The sequence below is a fragment of the Bubalus kerabau genome, chromosome 1 (genome assembly GCF_029407905.1).
Source record: "Bubalus kerabau isolate K-KA32 ecotype Philippines breed swamp buffalo chromosome 1, PCC_UOA_SB_1v2, whole genome shotgun sequence".
In the NCBI taxonomy this organism is placed as follows: domain Eukaryota; kingdom Metazoa; phylum Chordata; class Mammalia; order Artiodactyla; family Bovidae; genus Bubalus; species Bubalus kerabau.
Genome location: NC_073624.1, coordinates 154,013,183 through 154,036,233, shown reverse-complemented (window position 1 = coordinate 154,036,233; position 23,051 = coordinate 154,013,183). Strand labels below are relative to the sequence as shown.

Below are 23,051 nucleotides of genomic sequence, written 5' to 3'. Positions count from 1 at the left end.
ATGATAAATGTAGCCCTCTTAGCTAAAGCCCTCGTTATCCAAACACTAGAATTTTTGCTTAATGAAAAGAGTTTTACAGGCTCTCCAGACCCCCAGTTCATCTTTATTCTGGTCCTTAACTTAGGGAAGAAGAGAGAAAAGTTAAATGCTTCCCACAGTCTCACACACACACACACACACACACACACACACATGCCTGAAGCAGGCTTATGAGAAAAATCTGGAATGTCTTGGAGTTTTTGTTTCTTTTTTTTTCCAATTACAACTCAATAAAAATGCACTCGTAAAAGTTCTAGATAAGCAACAGCTTTGCCAGCAGGATGGGGCTACCCACTTCCCAGGGAAGCCTGCCTGGTGTGATGGGCAGGGGACTAAGGGAGGGCAGGAAGCCAAAGTTGGTTGCTTTATGGTCTCCCCTGCCTTCTCCATACAGCACACATACAATGGGCTCCTCTGAGGAACTGGGAACAGCCCGTGCTATAGAAGAGGTGGGGGGCAGCCTCCTCCTTTCTGAGAGGCCAGTCTGTCCAGCCAAGAGACCAGCAGGAGTAAAGCCTTATATCAGGCATAATATTTTGAAAATATTCAATGACTGTGTCTCCCCCATGAACAAGTTGCTTAGAAGTAGAGTTGCCAGATAAAATACAGGATACCAGTTAAATCTGAATTTCAGATAAACAACAAATAATTTTTTATTATAAATATGTCCCAAATATTATAGAGGACATTTGTTCTCATTGTTTAGTCTCTTAAGTCATGTCTGACTCTTCTATGACCCCTGTGGACTGCAGCCGCCAGGCTCCTCTGTACATGGGATTTCCCGGGCAAGAATACTAGAGTGGGTTGCCATTTCCTTCTCCAGATGATTTTCCCAATCCAGGGATCGAACCCAAGTCTTCTGCATTGGCAGTGGATTCTTTACCACTGGGCCACTAGGGAAGCCTGCAGAGGAGATGCGTAAAATAAAAATGTATTTGTGAATCAGTCAACCCTACCTGGAAGTCACTTCACTTTTATAGCCCCTGACAAATGGGAAAAAGAGGCCAAATCCAGTAAGAGGAGGCCCAGAGGATTTTCCGGTGAGAAAGAAAAAGTCAGTGAGTGACTGGAGAGAACAAGTAGTAGAGGAGGGGCAGGAGTGGTGACCCCCATTCTCTAAGACAGGGTCCCAGGGACGAAGTGAAAGGTATAGAGAGTGCCTTGCAATCTTTACTTATTTTTTCTGGAAGGCAGACATTTTGCCGGACATGAGCAGCAGCCAGGCTCAAGGGGCCCCACAGCATCAAGGCTCCCTCCCCACCTTTATGGCTCTTGCAGCAAACCCTGATGTACTACTTCCACAATCCATATTACAATAGATCCACAGTCTGGCTTGCACAGTGGAAGAGGATTCTGAGTTTGAGCCTTTAACTGGAAAGCTGGGATGTTATTATTTAGCAAATTTAAGTGTCTGAAATTCCCAGCAGGTGGGGAGCGGGCTTGCAGGGAAGGGTAGAAGAGCTAAAGATAAATAAAGAGGCCTCAGTTCCTTTGCACATCCCAGCGGAAAGAAGAACAGCAACATGAGGATGGTGGCGCAGCCTCTCCTGCTGTTACCTTTCCCTCCACTTGTAGAACTCTGCCCAGCACGTGAGAGGCGCTCTGGGAAGGGCAGAGTGTGTGAATTTTCCGCGCGCTCTAAGCCAGACTGACTGTGGCAGTGAGGGTCTCTCCAGGCCCTGGGCACACCTGGTGCCCCTCGAGAACTGGCCTCAAGGACAAGTCTGAGACCGTGTGACCAGACACCAAAGTAGTGAGGTTGCTTAAGAAAACACGAGCTTCTTTCCTAAGATTCAGCAGCAACTTGGGCAGGGAAAAGTTACACCATCAGAGTCAGAGAACCTTTATTAAAACAACAGCACCACTATGTGCTAAGGCCTGTGTTAATTAAGTACTTCATATCATTTCATTTCACAACAAATACCTCAAAGTCAAATTCACCAGGTAGTTCTTTACAATCAGCCAGCCAATACCTGGACTCTAACTTCTCAGGAACCCTGTCACTACCATCGTTGAGCCCGTAAGGCACCAGCATCTCTTCCCTGAACCACCAGAGCAGACCCCTCCCGGGTACACTACTTGTTCACCACATTCCATTCCCCACATACCGGTCAAAATGTTCTTAAAATGCACATCAAATCATGTATGCATCCTCCCTGGCATAAAACCCAAACTCCTTACCATGACCACAAGGCCCCATGGTTACAGGCCCTCGTATGCCAACATTCTCATTCTTCTTCACTCTGGTGTAACCACACTAGCTGTTCAAAGCATTAGGGTCCAGGCTAGGTTACTGTGAGAGAGTCCAAAGCACAGTGACTTAAGTAACTGTTTATTTCTCTCTGGTGTCACTGTTCGAAGGTAGGTGGGCAGTCCAGACTGGTTAGGGGACTCAGCTCCAAGGGGTCATGCAGGGACCCTGGTGCCTTCTACCTCGCTGCTCTGCCAGCCCTGAGAGTGTTGTTCTTGTCTGCCCAGTGGAAGCTGGGTCACGGGCACATCTGTAGCCCATGGCTTTCTACTACCTGGCTGCTTCAGCATCCCTGGCTTGTTCCCTTAACCCTACTCACACTCTGTATGCAGTCCCTTCATTGATATCTCTTTCTCTAAACTCTCCCTGGTGAATTCTGCCCCTTTTCAGCCTGTGACTAAAGGGTCCACTGCACACAATGTGTTAAAGTCAACCCCTCCCTAAAACTTAGCTCAGTTCAGCTTATAGATATATGTGGTGGTGGTGTTTTACTCGCTAAACTTGTCCGAATCTTTGTGACCCCATGGACTTTGTAGGCCCACTAGGCTCCTTCGCCCATGGAATTTCCAAGGCAGGAATACTGGAGTGGGTTGCCATTTCCTTCTCCAGGGCATCTTCCCAACCCAGGGGTCAAACTTGTGTCTCCTGCATTGCAGGCGGATTCTTTACTCACTGAGCCAGCGGGGAAGCCCCCATATATTAATATATGTCTACATGTGTATCTATACGGCTGTGCGTATTTATATTTGTATATACATGTGTGTGCATATGTTTATATATTGATACATGGGTGTCTGTGTGTATTTTCCTATCCCAGACAATGCCCCCAAATCTAACTGGAATTGGCACAAGATACGTGTCATAACTAAACCTGCGTGGGTTGGCACTGAACTGAAAATGTCCGTGACAGTCTGGAGTAACAGCACTCTGTGCAGCGAGTGTTTGTTGAGTGCCTATGGTACATTACCACAGATGCTCCCATCTAGCCCTCTTCCCCCAGTGCCAAGGCTGGCCTTCTCTGAGCATCTGTTCTGAGCTTCCTGGCTCTTCTGGGCAACCGCGGTCCCTTGTGCACCCCCATCACAGCCCTCGCCTCTCGTGCTGCTGGTGTGTGTTCAGAGGTTTCTGTTTTTCCGCTGGGCAATGAGCTCATCCAGGGCAGACCCTGGTTTCCTGCTCCAAGGACAGGGCCTGGACTCAGAGTAGGGCATCACTTCAATAAATAAGTGAAGCACACAGGGGGCATTTCAGCTCCCAACCTAATGGTTTATTAGGATTAAATGTTCATTTAATCCTCTCTAGGGGCCTCTTGAGAAACCTATATGCAGGTGAGGAAGCAACAGTTAGAATTGGACATGGAACAACAGAACTGGCTCCAAATAGGAAAAGGTGTACGTCAAGGCTGAATATTGTCACCCTGCTTATTTAGCTTATATACAGAGTACATCATAAGAAACGCTGGACTGGAAGAAGCACAAGCTGGAATCAAGATTGCTGGGAGAAATATCAATAACCTCAGATATGCAGATGACACCACCCTTATGGCAGAAAGTGAAGAGGAACTCAAAAGCCTCTTGATGAAAGTGAAAAGTGGAGAGGGAAAAAGTTGGCTTAAAGCTCAACATTCAGAAAATGAAGATCATGGCATCTGGTCCCATCACTTCATGGCAAATAGATGGGGAAACAGTGGAAACAGTGTCAGACTTTATTTTTTTGGGCTGGCTCCAAAATCACTGCAGATGGTGACTGCAGCCATGAAATTAAAAGACGCTTACTCCTTGGAAGGAAAGTTATGACCAACCTACATAGCATGTTAAAAAGCAGAGACATTACTTTGCCAACAAAGGTCCATCTAGTCAAGGCTATGGTTTTTCCAGTGGTCATGTATGGATGTGAGAGTTGGACTGTGAAGAAAGCTGAGCGCTGAAGAATTGATGCTTTTGAACTGTAGTGTTGGAGAGGACTCTTGAGAGCCCCTTGGACTGCAAGAAGATCCAACCGGTCCATTCTGAAGATCAGCCCTGGGATTTCTTTGGAAGGAATGATGCTAAAGCTGAAACTCCAGTACTTTGGCCACCTCATGCGAAGAGTTGGCTCATTGGAAAAGACTCTGATGCTGGGAGGGATTGCGGGCAGGAGGAGAAGGGGATGACAGAGGATGAGATGGCTGGATGGCATCACTGACTGGATGGACGTGAGTCTGAGTGAACTCCGGGAGTTGGTGATGGACAGGGAGGCCTGGCGTGCTGTGATTCATGGGGTCGCAAAGAGTCGGACACGACTGAGCGACTGAACTGAACTGAGGGGCTTCTTAATCTATCCAGTGGGAAACAAAAACAATTAACCAGAATTGAGGGAGAATGAGAACAGCAATGGCTAGTGTATAATGTTTTCTGCGTCCAAGCCAAGGGCTTCATATGCATCATTTTATTTAATCTGCATGGTAACCCCATAGGTAAACCCTGTTATTAGATACAATGTACAGGCTCAAGGAAGCAAAGGGACTTGTACCAGCTCAGAGTTGTGGCCGAGACAGGATTTGAATCCAAGTCCTGTTTTGCAAGCACATGCCCTTTCCTCCTCCACTCTCCTGCCTCCCACACATGAATAATCACACTGTCAAGCCTCATCAATGTTACTTTGATGCACTAACAGGCCGTGAAGAGGAAACAGCCATCTATCTGTAAAATAAACAAGTCCTGGCATGCAGACAGAGGTGCTAATAGAGATGCAATTTACCCATTTGCTGAGATCACTGACAGACTCAAGCAGGGCTCAAACAGCAGTCATCTGAGAAAGGGGGGTTGGGGGGACCCCGACCTACAGCCCATGCCCCGGGTCCTCAGGGCTCCAGAGCCCCCCAGAAGGAGGTTGGCAGCAGGCACTCCCAGTATTTTGACAGCCAGGCAGATAAACAGAGGTATCAATTTCAGAGAAACATCCTCGGCTCTTAGGTCTTCTCTCCAAACACGAAGTCCTCACATCGCTAGGTCATCAAAGTCAAGAGTGAGAGCTCCACAGCAGACATGGCCCTGCTGGCTGCCAGCAAGCTCCCTGGAGAGTCACAGAAGCCTTCAAGGCACCCACACACCGGGGACAACCTGGGCTGGAAGGAGGTAGGTCAGGCCTGGATAGATGGAAACCCCCATTGCGATTCCCGTCAGCACAAGGTCTTGTCTCACTCTCAGTGACCCGGGCTGTCCAGTATGGGAGCCCCCGGCCCCTTGGGCTATTGAGCACTTGAAATGTGACTGGTCCAAGATGAGATGTGTTATAAGTGTAAGATACTCAGATTTCAAAGATTTCATATAGAAAAAGGCATGTCAAATATCTCAATAATTTTTATACAGAGAGAGAGACAGAGAGAGACAGAGGTGGGGATCTCTAAGAAAGAAGCTCAGCGAAGGGCTCCTTCTTCCAGGGTCTGTGGATCATACTGTCTAGGGGAGTCAAAAAAAAAAAAACTCCTCTCTCAGGTGGGTGACAGTGACTTATCCGGGAAAATGCCATGGTGGGCTTTTTGATAAGAAAGGGAGGCCCCTAGCTTATTCTGCTTGGGAGGCTGAGACTAAGAGGGAGCTGATGTGCTCAGCATAATCACTGGAGAGCAGGAATCTGGGAGGTTCCTGAGGGAGCTCTGGAGGAGAGAGGGAGAGGCCCAGGAGAGAAGGAAAGGAAAGCTGTGACGACTGTACACACAGCGAGGAGCCTCGTGAACACGGCAGGCGCAGGGACGGTGCCTCAAGATGGAGACATTCCCTGGGAGCGGGGCCCAGCCAACAACTTCCTAAGACTGAGGAGCTCAGACGTGGAATTTGGAATTGCCTCCTGCTCTGTGCTGTGGTCCCCTCTGCCACACGCAGCGGCGCTGGGTGAGTGGTGCTTTGGAGGAAGAACAGACGAGCACGGTGTCCAGCCTGGGGTGAGGCTGGAGGAGAGGAGGGTGGCATGTGCCAGTGAGGTGGAGAGGCAAGAAGGCTGCGGGGACACTGCCCCAGAGAAACGAGAGCCGTCCTACCTGGACTCCTTCCAGAGGACAGCGGTCCTTGGAGATGCCGTGGAGGGCTCTGGGCGGGCTGCAGAACACGGGCCTCAGTTTGTTTGCTTTTCTTCTTAATATGAAAGAAGAAAGACCATTGTGGACAGCAGAGGACCTCAAGACATCAGACTACACCCGTGTGCTGCTGAGATATGGCCTCGGCCCTCTGGGTTCCATCTGGGAGGGCACCCTCTCCCTGGGCTCTGGCTGGATTCAGCATCCACATAAACTCTGGTGTCCACAGAGCAAGAACCTCTGGATCTTTTCAAACCAGAAAAGTCAGGTACTAGTCAAATATCATATACTAGTTTTCCTGCTACTGCTGCTATAGCAAGCCACCTCAAATTGAGTGGCTCAAAGCAACACTGATCTTCATACAGTCCTGGAGTCAGAAGCCTGACGTGGGTCTCACTTGGCTACATCAAGGCATGGGCAGAACTACATTCCTTCGGCAGGTTCTAAGGGAGAATCCATTGCCTTTTCCAGCTTCCAGAGGCTGTTCTTTAGTTTGTGGCCCCTTCCTCCATCTCCAAAGCTGGTAACAGGAAGCTGAGTCCTTCTCATAAGGACTCAACTCTCTTCTTCAGCCTCTCTCTTCCACTTTGAAGAGATATTCTGATTACATCAGGCCCACCTGGGTGATAGAGAGTACTCTCCCTATTCAAAGATCTTGTGATTGGCACTCTTAATTCCACCTGCAACCTTTATTCCCCTCTGCCTTGTAACATATTCACAGGTTCCAGGCATTAGGATGTGGGGGTGTGCATGAGTGTGAGTGTGGGTGTATTCTGCCTACCATACCTTGCCACTGCACATAAGTGGAATTCTGATCCAGAGTAGTGTCTGTGAAAATGGAGAAAGTAGAGGGAGATTCTGGGGGAAAGGAATTTGCTAATAAAATCACTTGAGTCAGAGAAGGCCACTTGAGTCAGGGAAGGCAGTGGCTTTGGGAGGAAACCTATGTCAAGTGCTGCCATATGTACGTTAAGTTCCTAAGAAGCTACAATGAAAACAACAGCTGTTTCTACAGATCACACTTTGCCTGCACTAGGGCGGTATGCTGTTGCATAGAATCCTGGTGGATTATCCTCGGAATCTTAAACAGTTAGAGACATCTCTGAGTCCAGCCAATGGTCACCTGGCTTGCTCCCATCCTGGCATAATGGTGTGTGTGCTGTGTCCACAACAGGCAGATCTTGGGGCATTCGCCCACAGCCTGAGTTCTGCCCTGAGAGCTGTGCAGAGAAGGCGGTCATTTCTCACAGGTGAGCCCTTCAGCTAACTAAAAGATGGACCAGATGTCCCCTACCACCACCACTCTTTTCTAATCAACTCTTCCCAGGGCTTCCTATAGTTTCTCATAATTAATTATGTGGTTTCCACTCTTCCCCACCCTTGTCACTCTCCTTTGGGCATCCTTTAATGTGTGAAGGATTGGCAACACGTAGGGTGTGAGGAGAGAGTCACCAGTCTTCTGATCACAGCATTTAGGGGCTAGTCTAGTGGAGGTGATAATCCAGCAACACACATCAATCTTTCCTTGGCCATCCTTCTAGACAGTGTGAAATACTACCTTGCTCTGTTAATGGTTATCTCTCTATCCATCCCAGATGTCTTTAGCTATTTTGCCCCCTCTGAATCTACATCTTCAGCAGCTCCTCTTGCTAGTTCAGCCCTTAACTTGGGCTGGGTTTGGAACTGAGGCTGGGACTGGCCCCCCAGGCTCCCAGCTAGATGGAAACCTTTCTTCAGCCTCAGTTAGTTTCAGCATCTCTGACTTCTCCAGTTCTTAGGGCAATTGCAGAAGGGACACGTGACAGCAGGGACGTGTGGACCCTGACAGCTTGACCTCCTTAATGCATTCTGTGCGCTTAAATCCCGAGCACTCTGCCTTGTGCATATTCTCTGCACCAAGAAATCAATAAAAGCAAAATCTTTCTTAGCAGTTTTGCAATGAAAAATAGTAGAAGACATAATTGCTCTAAATGAAACCGGCAGTCATCAAACATGCGAATTGTGTTTTGGTTTGCTGAATACAAAGTTGTAGAGGGCAATATAATGACCCCAACATAAGAAGAGACCCTACTAAGTGAAGGATGTAGACAGACTGGGGACCCCCTACCCACTCCCCCTAATCCTTCACACACTGAAGGATGCCCAAAAAGGGTGACAGGATGGGAAAGGATGGAAAATCAAGTCACTCATTAAAAGGAACTATAGGAAGCCTTGGAATGATTTTACCAGAAAAATAGAGGAGCCTGGACAGGACTATCCCCCGACCCCTGCAGCCCTAAAAAAGAAGACCATAGCAGGGGTGGTGGTGGGGACGTAGGAGCAAAGAAGGCTGGGCCAAGAGATGGGAGGCTGAGAGAAGGAATTGCTAAGAAGAGAGATCTGGGAATGACTGTTGAATTGGGAATATTTTTGGCCTCCTAATACCATCCAGTATTTTTAAAATGTTTAGCATGTATCAGGCACTGGCTATATACTTTCCACACTGTATTTCATGTAACTCTCATAACAACATAAGAGGGTGGCATTATGATTATTTTCCCCACTGAAGCCCAGGCATGGGTTGGACACCTGCCGAAGGTCTCACAAGAAGGGACACAATGCAAATGAACCCAAGCTTCCAGTTTCTCTGGAAGGTGGATGTGGTTCACTGATCACCCTGCATGATGTGGCAATCATTCCATTCACTCCTCAGAGACAGCTCCACCAACTCCCAGAAAATACTGGAGTGGAGAGTTCTCCAGGCTGGGGGCCCCCTGCCCTTGCACAGGCACTGTGCCAGCTTGCAAAACGCCCCCATTCCAGCTGCTCCAGGACAGAGCCCCAGGCAGGGCCCCGCAGGCACCTGGCCTCATCCATCCCAAGAAAACAAAGCCAGGAAATCCCCCTACCTGTCCCCGCGTTAGTGGCCGCATGTCCCGCCTCCGTGGCTGGGCTGGGGACAAGCGTGTGTGCTCCAGGTACAGGACTCCCAAAGTCAAGGGTTTCAGGTGACACTGGCAAATCATTTTGCAAGCAGATGCCACAGGTCTCCTCACAGACTGGGCAGCACACAAGGTCAGTGTCAGCAGATCTGACCCTAAAAATAGGCACTTGGATGCCAGTCAGAGTGGCTGGGTGTGCGGCTGCCACACGCCCCACGGACCAGCGCCTCCTGACCAGGCCAGGACCCAGTGCGCACAGGTAAGTCCCTCTGGTGGGGAGACTGGCATCTCTTGGGTTCAGTCAAGTGTTCTTTGGGGTCCCGGGTGTGGGGATCAGAGGACCCCTTTCCACCTGGTCTCTGGAGCAGCAGAGACCAGCTGACATCTTCTCAGTTTGATAGGCTTCTTGCTCTGTCTTTCCCTAAAGACTCCCAAGAAATTTTCTCCACTTCCCTTCCTCTAAATCTAAGCTTCCAGTTCAATGACCATTTCTAAAGGATAATAGGGTGGGTTAAATCTCATCGGGCCCTTCTGAGGCACTGGATGCATTGCCTCACATATCATATTCCAGCAAGGTTCTGCATTTATCCATTTAGCCAGTAGAGGGGAAAAAAACCTCAGCAGGAGGTGGGGGTAGAATGGAGACACCCGTGGTGACTCACGTCAAGCGTGGGGCAGCACAAATTACAACTAAGTCCTCAAAACCCTGGGGATGAGAACGCTTCCTGTGTCCTCAGTAACCCTAAACATCATTTGGACAGAGTGGTTATTTTTGAAGCTTTTTCCTGTCCTGGTGGGAGGGTGGGTTGGGGATGATTGCTCTGGTAGAGACGGGGAGACTGGGTCACTGAGGGGCTTGGCCTCTGGACCAGGACACCAGCGCCTGTAGGCAGGAAGGTGGGACCATGTCCTGTATCTCAGACCAAGGCTCTCCCATTAGACCCTGGGCCCTTGTTCTGTGGCCCCAGTGGCCCCTCATGGGCCTGGACCCAAGAGTTGGGAGTGGGGGACTCTGAGTGTTGAGGAAATCTGAGAACATTCCAAGGGGAACCACTTCAAGTAAGATGGGGGAAGGTGCAAGGTGTGTGTGTGTGGAGAAGCTGCCCCACTAAAGGCCCAGCATCTGAGGGGCTCTGTACTCGGTCTGTGTTCTTATGCCCCGAACCTTCCATCGTGCCCTCGTCTTTGTCTTCTTCACAACAGAAGCATTTTGTTCCCACCAAATGACATTTGCCAATAGCACTTGAAGGGCTTCTGAGCTGAATCCTGTACAGGGGAACAACCTGGGGCCTGGAGGGGGAGGTGGGACGTGGGAGAGGGTCTAAGGAGTCAGGGGGAGGTCAGAGGCTCTTCAGGGGCAAAAACAGATCCATGCTGGGGGGTTGGGGCGATGGCCCTCCACCATCTGACGAGCTGGAAGCCCTTGCTGGGGGCATGTCGGTCCTAGGGTGGCACTGGACTGGAGGGGACCCTGAGTCCTGACTGAGGCTGGATTTCCAGTGGCTGCTGACAACCTCACAGGGGACAAGGGGCAGAGGGGACCCTGAGGCCGGGGGCTTAGTTTTGTTTCCCGTCACCCTGGTGACGCCCAGCTGAGTCCACTTGGGGAGGGGGAAGCTTGCCCTCCCTGGAGCCAGGGCTGGCCTTTTCCAGACACTGCAACCCTGTGAGTCGGCAAGGGGTCCTGGCTGGCCACATGTGAGGCGCGGCTCAGAGAGCCTGTCTTCTAGGTAGTCACATGGCCATGTACTTACTACTTGGACCGCAGCAGCCCAGGGAGGGATGTGCCTCGTCACCTTCACTTCAGATGAGCACACTGAGACACAAAGCCTTGGAGTAGCTTTTCCAGCATCACACAGCCCAGACCACAGCGAGGCCAGTGTGCCTCAGAGCCTGGCCACGTAGCCACTGTGCTCAGGTGGCCCTCTGTGAGGTGGGGTGGGGGACACCTCACCCACTTCCCTCGTTGCCTGAACTCCCGCCTGCACGAGGCCACTCCAGGTCCTGGTGTCAGGAGGCAGAGCTCCGTGTGTCCCCTCCAGCCTGACTCCAGGGCAGATAACCCTTGATGGCTCTGGACCCACCACTTCCACAGCAAATAGGGGATCAAGTCTCATCACAGCTTGGCATGGGCACCAGATATTAACAAATTGGAGAGAGACCTTTCTCCTCCTCCCCAAAGCTCTGCTTGTACTTCACCCATGAGCAAAGGAGCCCCATCACCCAGAGGAAGATGTTCAGACATATTAATGCCCCATCCTGTCTGCCACGACTACCCCCACAGAGACCTTTGGCCCCCAGTTCTACCCCTATTCCTAACACATTCTGGGCTCAGAACTTAGCTCCTAACACAGTGGTAGCAGTGGGAGGTGGGAGCTTGGCCTACAGCCTTCACACGGCCTAGAGCCTCCTCTGTGCAGCACAGACAGATGGACCCAGTGAGTGAGAGTGGTGCGGATGGCAAGTGGGGGGGGGTGAGACCATGGTGAGGGCTGCACCCCCACAGTCTACCCCCACATCTTCCCCCCTCATGAGGAAGCCTCACATTTTGAGGTGGCACATAGTGGGAAGTGACCCTTGAAAGAGAGGGGCTAAAAGGCCATCTATTCCTGAATTCATGAGCTGTGTAACTGCCTGCAGTGTTTATACCACCACTGCTCTGGTCAGAGGCTCTTGCGGTCCCCTGTGCCACAGCCTCCTCTCCCCTGCGGGGCTGGTCGTGGAGGTCAAGGCAACCCCGGCCGGCCCCCTTGTCTGGGAAGGAAGCTGCATGTGGCCCTCCAGCCTCCTCACGGTTTCCGGGAGGCCCAACTCTGCCAAACCAAGACTGAAAAAAATCAATTAGGAGTTCATAAATTACCACCCTGAAGCACTTTGAAACCATTTGAAGAGTTAATCAAACAAGTTAATGACATCAACCCCATCTTAGAAGGAATATTAAATTACCTCTTTAAATGAAGCCTTCTCTGTTTTTTTTAATAAAAGGATTTTACATTAATTCACATAATTGCCTCCTATTAACATATTTGCCAGAATCCAAAAGGAAAAGAAAAATCTGTTAAACTTGGGTTGTGTCTGATATATGAGGAATTAAATTATAGGCAACAAAAAATTCCTAAGGTTTTCACATCCAGGTTTTAATATTTTAAAAATCCCACAACTTTTATTTCCTAGTTGGGATCATTTTCGCAGATTTAAGATGCATAAAGACAAGCATGACTTGCGGTAAATTAAAAACATGTATATTCATATACATATACTGCTGCCAAATTCTGCCCTTCCACGTACCCTTGTGGTAGGTATTACTCTCCTAATAGAGTAATTTTCCCAACCACAATAACATTTTTACTCTCCCCCTTCTTTCAAGGCACATTCCAAGCCCAACTTGGGTGGTGTCATGATTAACTTTCCCCAAGAGCCCAACGCATTTAGGAAGGTAAATATGTTATGTCCATAAATACAGGATACCTTCAAAGGAAGAGGATTCATTTTTAGAAGATTAAATTCTAAACTGCTCTACTAGACCAGAAACTTGTAGAAGGCAGAGACCTCTCTGGCCCAGCCCAGGCCTGGCACTTAACAGAGGGATATGGTGGACTGTGGGGGTGAGCAGGGCCAGGCCTAACTTCTGAGGTGAAGTCAAAAAGCAGCCCTGCTGCTGGCCGAATCAGCCTGACCAAGACCAGGCTCAGCAGAGTCAGAGAGTCCCAAGGGACGGGGATGGATGCTGCCCCCTCCACCTGAGGTCTGTCTCCAGTCCTTCAGAGGTAGATTTACCCCCAAAGAGTCAACACCCCACACTTGCACTGGCCTCTTCTAAGTCCCTGCACCTATTGGGTTTTCTTTTTCTTAAAGAAACTGTATACACTTCAGAACCCACAAAACTTGACTCACTTCTGGTTTTCCGGGAAGCACTGAGGGACCAGAATGACTCGGTGATGTGACCCAGGCCTGGCTCTGCCACCAGAGGGCTCTCGGAGGATACAGCCCCGCTGCTGGGAAATTCACATGGCCTGGAAGGTGCTCGGCGCTGTGTGTCATGGCAGGAACTCCTGGTCAGGCCTTGTCCTGAGGCCACCTGTCTGTACCTTCAGTCCACAGGTTTAGAAAGTGCATGTACCACACCCAGAACAGTTCTCAAACAGAACCTTCACAGGCTTCCTGCCCGTGCCATACACTCTCAAGTATTATATGTTCATCACAAGAGATCTTAGAAAAGATGGCTCCTTAGAAAAAAGAATAAGCTCATATAATTTCATCATTCAAAATAAGCATATGCTTAGTGTTAATGTTTTGGTGAAATGTATTTTTGTACAAGAACAGAATCAGACTATACATGCTGCTTCACACACTTCTGGTCTCTTCTCTCCACCAACACAAGCCTCTTCCCCTTTGATTTCTCAAAACCACAGCAAAGACAGCAGTCTGTACCATCTAACAGTTTCACTGAAGTTTCAGGGTGACAACGAGAGGGCTGACATAGCCATAGTCGCTAAGTCATGTCCAACTCTTTTGCGATCCCATGGACTGTAGCCTGCCAGGCTCCTCTGCCCCTGGGATCTCCCAGGCAAGAATACTGGAGTGAGGTGCCATTTCCCTCTCCAGGGGGTCTTCCTGACCCATGGATCAAACCCACGTCTCCAGCATTGGAGGAGGACTCTTTAGCACTGAGCCACTAGGGAAGACTGATACAGTCGGTTGCTGTTCAGTCACTCAGCCATGTCCGACTCTTTGCAACCACAGAGTTAAGCATGGGGATCCCTGTTCTGAGGAATCCTGTGGCTGTGTACCCTGGATGCTCCTCACCTGGCTCCCAAGCCCTGCCTCCCACAGCCTACAGCCGTCCCCTCACACCCGCTCTGGGGATGTTCTAGAGGCTCAGAACGCCCCTTGCTTTCTTGTACAGAATAATTTAGCTTTTTGTTCACTCCATCACTTTCTGAAATATGCTTTAGGACTCACCTTTTCCCATCAAAAGGATCCTTCAATGGTGTTTTTTTGTTAATCGGGAGGCCTGTTCTGTGGCTCTCACTCCTGGACATGGCTACCTGGCCAATCTCTGCAGGCTCAAGGGGGTCCACTTAGATATTCAAGTTTCCTGCTGAAATGAATGATGCATCTCTCCACTGGGCTTCTTCCATCCTCCACCTTAGAAAGCAAAAGAATCCAGGGTAAGTGTGTGTTTTTGAAGCATCTTCATCCCTCTTGTTACAGTTCCATTTTATCAAAGAAGAAGGCAAAGCTCAGGAAGGATGAGACGTGTAGATCCGAGTCTTCAGTGATTGCTGAGGCTGTGAGAGTACAGAAGGGCCACCAGCCAGTGAATGTGGGGAGAGAGGGACAGAGAGGTAGAGGAGCCCCAGGAAACAGCCAGGCCCTGGAGGCAAGTCAGATGAAGTGGAAATCATAAATCCGAAGTCACAAGTAGCTTCCAGCCCAGACTGTTCTATTTGGCCAGCACAGTGAAAAAATACAGATGTGGTTATTTCTTATAAAATATGATTATTTATAAAGAATCCCAAAATAGAAGACACACAAAAATATCTTTCTGAGTCCTGCTACTTATTTACAGTATTTGGTGATTTTTTCCCTAGTTAAAAAAAAAAAAAAAATATATATATATATATATAATATAAAGTTTTTTTAATTGAAGTATACTTGATTTATAATATTGTTAGTTTTAGGTGTACAGTACAGTGATTCAGTTATATCAAAGAATATACATATATACTTTTTTTTCAGATTCCTTCCCTTATAGATTATTGTAAGACATATAGTTCCCTGTGTTATATGGTAGGTCCCTGGTTATCTACTTTGTATAGAGTCATGTGCATATGTTAATCCTAAATTCCATAAAAATTTTTTTTTTACACAAAGTCAAATCATGGTGTCAAAATTATATTTCTAAATTCAGCTTTAGCCCTTCTTCACTGGCAAGGAAAACCTTTAATCAAACACAAGCTGTACCATTGAAAAACCTGACATGGATTCAGGATTAACGAGGGATCCCAATTTTGATTATTCCTGGAAATAGTTTCTCAAAGCAAGGCTACTGTTTCACAGAGGGAAACGGCGCTTGGGCCTTATAGGTCAAGTACCACTCAGTCTCGGCGTTCTCTGTTATCACAGTGTCTTTGAATGTTTTAAGATCACAGTGTCTTAAGAATGTTTTAAGATCATGTATCTTAGTTGGGTTCCCTCCAAGGCAGACCCTGAAACCAGGGTTTGAGAACAAGTTGTTGTGAGGTGCTTCAATAAACAGGATCAGTGCAAAGACCAGAAAATACTCTCAATCAGGGAAATAAAGGGGCTTGAGGGACGAAGTCTTTTGTGTATAACGAGCTGTCCACTGCAGTGATCCAAACTGAGGAATGGAACAGGACAAGATTAGTCTCTAGTGCAGCTGCCTACTGACTTAAATTTTTTAAATCAGCTGATTTCCCACAAAACTCTGGCTTTCTGACTTTTCATAAAAATAACCAATATAGGCTTGCATTCCCACATGGAATGGCAAGCTGCTGCCCCCTTCAGTGGGGCCGTTTCCTCGCCACTGTGCCACAGTCCGCACCACTCCCTGATGTCTCCTCAATTCAGTTCAGTTCAGTCGCTCAGTCGTGTCTGACTCTTTGCGACCCCATGAATCGCAGCACGCCAGGCCTCCCTGTCCATCACCAACTCCCGGAGTTCACTCAGACTCACGTCCATCGAGTCAGTGATGCCATCCAGCCATCTCATCCTCTGTCATCTCCTTCTCCTCCTGCCCCCGATCCTTCCCAGCATCAGAGTCTTTTCCAATGCTCCTACCTGAGGCCAATAGTTGGGCTTTTGCTTGTTTTATTCTTTAACACCCAACGTACTTAACTCCTCTGTTATCTGCCTGGCCCTCCAGGAAGGAGCCTGAGTCTATCATCCTTTGAGAAGAGGCAAGCTGATGCTGCAAATAAAGGCCAAGTAGCCATCAAGTTGACATTTGATTTCCTGGGACCAAACCTTTCAATATGAAGCTGTAACAGGAACCTGGAGGCCTCTCTTGACAACCTGCCCAGCTCTCATTATGACATTTAGCCTGTGATTGATATTGTATGTGTCATCGAGACCTTGGCAGTTAATCTTTAGATCAAATCTATGGAAACCAAACAGAGCAGGTTTGTCTTCCCCTTCCACTTTGGCTGTGATCTGGGAAACAGACGCTCCTGGCCTCTATGAGATCCAGAAATTTGGGAGCCATGCAGAGAGATGCACACAAGCCGCCTTCAGGATTTGGAAAGATTACAGGTCTGTGGTTTCTGGACGGCTCTGTGCTTTGTTCTCTCCCCCCATTCAATCTACATGCTGGAGGATAATAGATCCCAGAGCTCCCTCTGCGTGCCAAGCTGCTCTGGGTAGACCACACCACTTCCGCTTCTGTCTGGAAATCCAGCCGAGGCTTTCAGCACGGGGATGGGGATGGCTCCCTCCACAGTATAATGAAGGAGGACCAGCCTCAGCAAGGGTGAGGTCACCTTCAGTGATCAAAGGAGGCAGGCAGAGGGTTCAGAATGCAGTTACTTCAGCATCTCCCTAAAATCCAATCTTCTGAAGCCTACTTTGGTAGCAGTCAGGGTTCAAAATGGCTCAAACCTTCACATTTCAGTTCCCAGCTTTGACTCACTGTGAAACAGGAAGAGCTGGTGCCATGGACAAGCTGAGCTCTAGACCTCTCAAAATTAAAGCACCTCAGGCCTGCAGCAGGCAGAGTGTGCTTACACTCTCAGGAGACTGGGTGCCTGTGCTGGTTCCTCCACAGACGTTTCCATCCATTCCTTGAAATAATGCCTCCCTTGGTGATTGCAAATGCCAGCAGCCATGCCCCAGAGCAGAGTTCGGGTCTGAGCAACTCCCCGCTGCAAGGGACTGTCCATCCTGTGTTCTGCTGCTCACTCACCTTCCGTCCTCCTCCAAATTAGCCCAAGGCTCCTTCCTGCCCCATCAGCTCCACTAAGCCCCTAGCACAAGCCCCCAATCTTATTCACTGCCCTCGGTCATCCATTCACTCCTTCCGTTCAATCCCTAGGCCATTCCCTCATTCAATAAATACTTTCTGATCCCCTCTTACATGTCAGACACTGAGGCTGCAAACAACACAAAGGAGCATCTTCAGGGAACCTCGGCAAAAGGCTATCTAGCCCCTCTCTTGTCCCAGTCCCACATCCTTATTAGGGGCTAAAGACTTGGGTCTGCACTTCAATGAGAACATGGAAAAGCATATTGAGCACCCTTCCTACCCTTCTGTTGACTCAACAGCTCCTTGACTCTTGAACCACATACTTGGGCAATTATTATCAAACTTTAGTTAGCATGAGACTCACTTGGGAGTTTGTTAAAATACAGACTCCTAGACACCACCCTGGTTTAGGGTACAACTCAGGAATCTTCAAGAGCCAGATGATTCTGTGGGAGGTAGCCTTTAGATCACACTTCCACAGACTCCAAAGAGAGGCCTCTGCAGCCCATTGCCCCCACCCCTCCACTCAGGGTCCTGCAGGAAAAAGTCACAGATCCTGACCTCCCATGATCACCAAAGACTGCTAGCCAGTGATCCTTTAATTCATCTACTGTGAACTTGGCTGAATCAAACTTCCCAGAGCAGTAGTTTCAGCCCTTTTCTTCTAAAAAAAAAAAAAAAATTTAATGTAAACTTTCATGCATAGAGAGAGTAACAGTGACTACGTGCGGCCCTCATCCTTGGCAAATCCTGCCTCATCACACCTCTATCCATTCCCCTCACCCCATACACAATATATGATTACATTTTCCAGTGGTATTATTTTTGAAGCAAATCCCAGACATTATATCATTTCATCCGTGAACATTTCACTACATATTTCTAAAAGATCAGACCCCGAGGTATAATTTAACTGTCCTCTGAATCTCCTGCAAAGCAGTTGCTAGATCTAGACTCTGAGGACTCTGATCAAAGATGCAGCTCTTCCTTTGGCAAAAGGCCTTCTGTGGCGGCGGCGGCGTTCCTCCATCAGAAGGCCCGGAGCGTCTGACCGCCACTTCTTACCTCGCAGCTGTCAGTGCTCAGCTCCTGCCTCCATTAGCTCCTCAGGTGATGTAAAATGCTGCTTTCTTCCTTCTCTATTAAAGTTCTTCTATAAAAGAAAATTCCCCTCATCGACCCAGTAGTAGCGTTTGTATCAGAAAGGAACAACAACTGCTGGATTCTGTTTATTGACCTGTCTTCACAATGAGTTGGTTCCCTAGCATCTTCCAACAGTGAATGATTATTTTACGTATCATCACAACTTAAGTGCTTGACGTGTTTCTATCAGCTGCAGTTGTTTTTGTTATTCATGTTCAAACTGTCCCATTTTTGATAAGTGGGAGCCTCTCCGAGATGTGCTCTGGGTCCTTTCAATAGGATGCTACTGGTCTTTGAAGTTCCCAGGGATTTTTTACATTTTTAAGTCCCTGGGGCCTGCCCCTCCTCATGCTGTATTCTCCACTCTGACCCCTGCCCTCTCAGCAATTAAAAAAAAAATTTATTCCTTCACTTATTTATTTTTGGCAGCACTGGGTCCTCATTGCTACGTGTGAACTTTAACTAGTTGTGGTGAGTGGGGGCTATTCTTCGTGGCAGTGCATGGGTTTCTCATTGTGGTAGCTTCTCTTGTTGCAGATCATGGGCTCTAGGGTACTCAGACTTCAGTAGTTGGGGCTCGTGGGCTCAGTACAGGCTCAGTAGTTGTGGTGTATGGGCTCAGTTGCTCGCTGCATGTGGGATCTTCTGAGACCAGGGATCAAACCTGTGTCCCCTGTATTGGCAGGTGGATTCTTAACTGCTAGACCACCGGGTAAGCCCTCGGCAATTATTTTTTTCTCAGAAGACTAAGATCACCTATTACAAACATCCTCAATTTACAGTGTTCCTCATCTCCAAAATGAAGATAACCACAGCACCTATTAATTCGGGTTGTTAAGATTAAATGAGTTAATAATTGTAAAGCACTTGGAATAGTGCCTGGCACACATTAAGTGCTACATAAGGATCTGTTAAATATATGAATAGCATTCCCTGCCCATTTCTCGTCCGTGAGTTTCTCAGTGACTCCACCCCTTCCTCTTTCCCTACAGTTTCCCAGCACTGTGAGTACAACCTCCCTTCCCAGGCTGCCTGAGTGTATTGGTCACCCAGCCCACAGAACACATGGTGCCCAATTCCACGGAGATTCATTTCCTTGGGGACAATGGAAACTGTTCACACACATTCTATTCACAGAGGCTGACAAGCTCTACAAACATCCTGATCTGCAGACACAGCTTTCTAGCTTGGAATGTCTCTTCTGGATGACCACTAAATTAACACAACTGCCAGCCTCCTAGCTTGAGAGTGGCCAACATTGTGTTCAACCTTCTAACAAGTTGACAAACCCTCACACAGCCAAGTTTCCTCCCACCCCAAGACTTCTGAAACCCTGGAAATGCCTGGCTGCCCAGACCTCACAGGTTCTGGATCCCCAGATGTGCCCTTTCCACTGGACGACAACTCTCTGCAGACACTGAATACCATGGGTCTGGAAGGCCAGGGACCTTCTGGGCCTTCTTGTTCATGCTCAAAATGCCCTCAGTCTGCAGACTCCAGTCACATAAAGGAAAGAGTAGGCACCAACAAAGGGGTAAAAATCTAAAAGAAAAATGGCAAAGAACAGGCTGCCTGCAGGGATTTCTTAGACCCAAAGTCTGTCCTGGGTCTGCACCATATGCCCATGTCAGAGGGCATGCACCATGCTTGCTCTGCAGGGGACTGGAATGTCAGGGAAGTGTTAACTGCCATCATGACCTTCCTTGTTGACCTCCACAACCTGGGAAAAGGAAGGAGGATCAGAGCAAGCGGGGAAATCCCTGCCACATCTTCAGATCAGCTTTTACTCAACTCTGTCCCTGCTAACCCCCACCCTGATCCTCTCTCATGACCAGCTGCAGAAAGGAAAGAAAATCTCTTGGCTCCAAAATGACATCCAGAGAATCGAAGACAGGCCTCAAGAACGTCTACCCATCTGCCAAGAAGCTGCTGCCGAAGGTGGAGGAGGAGGGGGAGGCTGAGGATTACTGTACTCCTGGAGCTTTCGAGCTGGAGCGTCTCTTCTGGAAAGGCAGTCCTCAGTACACCCACGTCAACGAGGTCTGGCCCAAGCTCTACATCGGCGATGAGTAAGTGCCCAGATTCAGCCTCATGTTTGGTAGCCAGCCCTTCCCAGGTCACAGCCCTTGCTATCTTCCCACCATGAGCTCTTGCTTTCCAGGTTGGTTCTGAGAGAACTCTTTATCAGTTAGGGCTAAGTTTATTTTCCTATGACAGAAAACTCAGAAAAGGGGCTTAAGCAAGATAGTGGTTGGTGTGTCTCACATAAAAGATGTGGAGAGGAAGGAGAGCTGGCATGGCGACTCCAGGGCCATCAGCAGCTCAGGCTCCCACGTCTGGGCCCCACCATCCCCCAGGTGTGGCTTCCTTCTTCAAGGTTGCTTCATGACCTGACATTGCTAGTAGGGCTCCTGTCACCAACTGTAGGATCCAGACCATGGGAAGGGAGAGGACAAGGACTTCTTCCCCAAGGGAAGTCCCACCAAAGACTTCCCCTGCTCCTCGCTGCAAGAGAGGCTAGGAAATGTAGTCTGTTTTTAGCTGGGGATAAGACAAGCAAGAATGAAGTCAGTTCTCAGGTGGGTGGCATAAGAGCACATCACCCTCTGTATCAGGAAGTATGGTAGACCTAGCAAAGTTGAGGTCACTTCCCTTGATTTAGATTTTTATAGCCACCATGCCCCACTCTTCAAAAAAATGGGAAGTGCCTACTATAAATAATAATAGTGATAACAGTAATGTTGTTGTTGGTGGTGGTCATTAAAAGTCATGTCTGACTTTTTGCAACCCCATGCCAGGCTCCTCTGTTGATGGGATTTCCTAGGCAAGAATACTGCTGGAGTGGGCTGTCATTTCCTTCTCCAGGGGATCTTCCCAACCCAGGGATCAAACCTGTGTCTCCTGCACTGGCAGGCAGATTCTTTACCACTGAGCCAGAAGGAAAATAATAATAGTAATACCTATCATGTATTGACTGTTCTGCGCCAGGCACTGGACTACGTATCTTGCATGAGTGATCTCACTTTATCTTCACTACAGCCCAGTGAGAGGTCATCTCATTACTCCCATTTTAAAGATGAGGAAACCGAGGCACAGAGCAGCTAAATAATGGGCCCAAGGTCCACAGCTTGGTAAGCGGCTGAGAGCTGGGATTCAAAAGCAGTTTTGCCTAACTCATAAGCTTTCATCCGGATTAACACTCCTGCTCCTCCCTCCACCCCCACAGGATTCCGGTTTACAACTCACCTTTCCAAGGAGTCAGATGGCACAGGACCCATTCATGTGTGATTTTCAATAACTGCTGCTTAAAAATGTCTAGTCATGGGATATCCAGAGGCAGCATCCCTCTTTTTTTCTTAGAAATTTTAAATGGAAAAAGTTACAAAAAAATTATATGCCCTTTTACACTAAATTAAACTAAACAGAGTTTTAAAAACAAATTGCATAATCTCCCTTTGTCCTCTCTTAATTCTGCCCTGAGTAACCAGTATTAAGCTTACTTTACGTATATCATGGCAAACATAAGGAAACATATGCAAACACTTAAAGGATTTTTATTTCTTTTAAATAATTTTAGCAGGAAAAAAGGAATTAAATGATTCTGTACTTTCAGTATTCCTTAGTATAGGTGTGCCATAATTTATCACATCATCTCTCAGTTGTGAACATTAGGGGAACCTGGGCTGTCCTAAATAGGGTCTCCATTGTTTACTTTTTTAAAAATAAGAGCATTATTGAGATATAACTTACATTCCGTAAAACTCACCCTTTTAAAGTATACAGTTCAGTGGTTTTATTATATTCACAGAGCTGTGCAACCACTATCTAATTTCAAAGCATTTTCCTCACCTCAAAAGGAAACCCCAAACCCATTAAGTAATCACACTCCATTCCCCATATTCCCCCAGCCTGAGAAACCACCAGCCTGCTCTCCCTTTCTATGAATTTACCTAACTTGGAACTTCACATGAATGGCCTTTCACGACTGGCTTCTTACGCTTAGCGTCATATTGTCGAGGTTCATCCAAGTTGAAGCATGTATTAGTATTTTATTTTTTTTTCCTGCCAAATAATCTCTGTACTACTTTTGCAACTTTTTTTCACTGCACGGCTTGTGGGATCTTAGTTCCCCAATCAGGGACTGAATCTGAGGCCTCAGCAGTTAAGAATGGAATCCTAACCACTGGACCACCAGGGAAGTCCCTATTTCTGCAACTTTTATGTGAGTCTAGAATTAGTTCAAAATAAAAAATGTATGCACACACTGTGACTCCAAGTATCACTTTAAGAAATGAAACATACACAAGAGTACCAATACATAAGGATATATGGACAACAATGTTTAATACTGAAGTAGCAATAAAAGGTGTGTGTGGGGGATCTGAATATCTTCTAATATTATTAAATAAGTATAATAAATATACTGTTTTCCTATTTTAAAGGTAATATAAACACACTGTATAAAGTTATAGACATCTTCATTTCCCTAGGTATAATATGTTGACAAGTGAACTTTCTTCATAAGGGTGTATGGATTGAGATAATACATGGACATGAGTCTGAGCAAACTCTGGGAGACAGTGAAGGACAGGCAACCCTGGTGTGCTGCAGGGTCGCAGAGTCAGACACGACTGAGTGACTGAGCAACAGCAACAACGT

The 23,051-nt window shown here is 47.8% G+C and overlaps 2 protein-coding genes across 3 annotated transcripts in view; one reads left to right on the top strand and one right to left on the bottom strand.

The window, feature by feature from the left end:
• The window catches only part of SAMD8 (sterile alpha motif domain containing 8), an 80,287-nt gene extending 66,037 nt beyond the window's left edge, over positions 1 to 14,250 (bottom strand). The window contains exon 1 of the mRNA XM_055536544.1: positions 14,228 to 14,250. The gene's annotated coding sequence lies outside the window, so the exon portion shown is untranslated. The remainder of the gene's footprint in view (positions 1 to 14,227) is intronic.
• Positions 9,440 to 23,051, top strand: part of DUSP29 (dual specificity phosphatase 29) — a 33,280-nt gene continuing 19,668 nt past the window's right edge. The window contains exons 1-2 of one of the 2 annotated variants that reach the window (XM_055536574.1): positions 9,440 to 9,524; positions 20,228 to 20,461. In XM_055536574.1, coding sequence (XP_055392549.1) covers positions 20,262 to 20,461 — 200 coding nt within the window. In that variant the 5' untranslated portion in view covers positions 9,440 to 9,524; positions 20,228 to 20,261. Of the gene's footprint in view, positions 9,525 to 14,233; positions 14,437 to 20,227; positions 20,462 to 23,051 lie in introns of those variants that run through there. The other variant, XM_055536567.1, reaches the window with a different exon arrangement.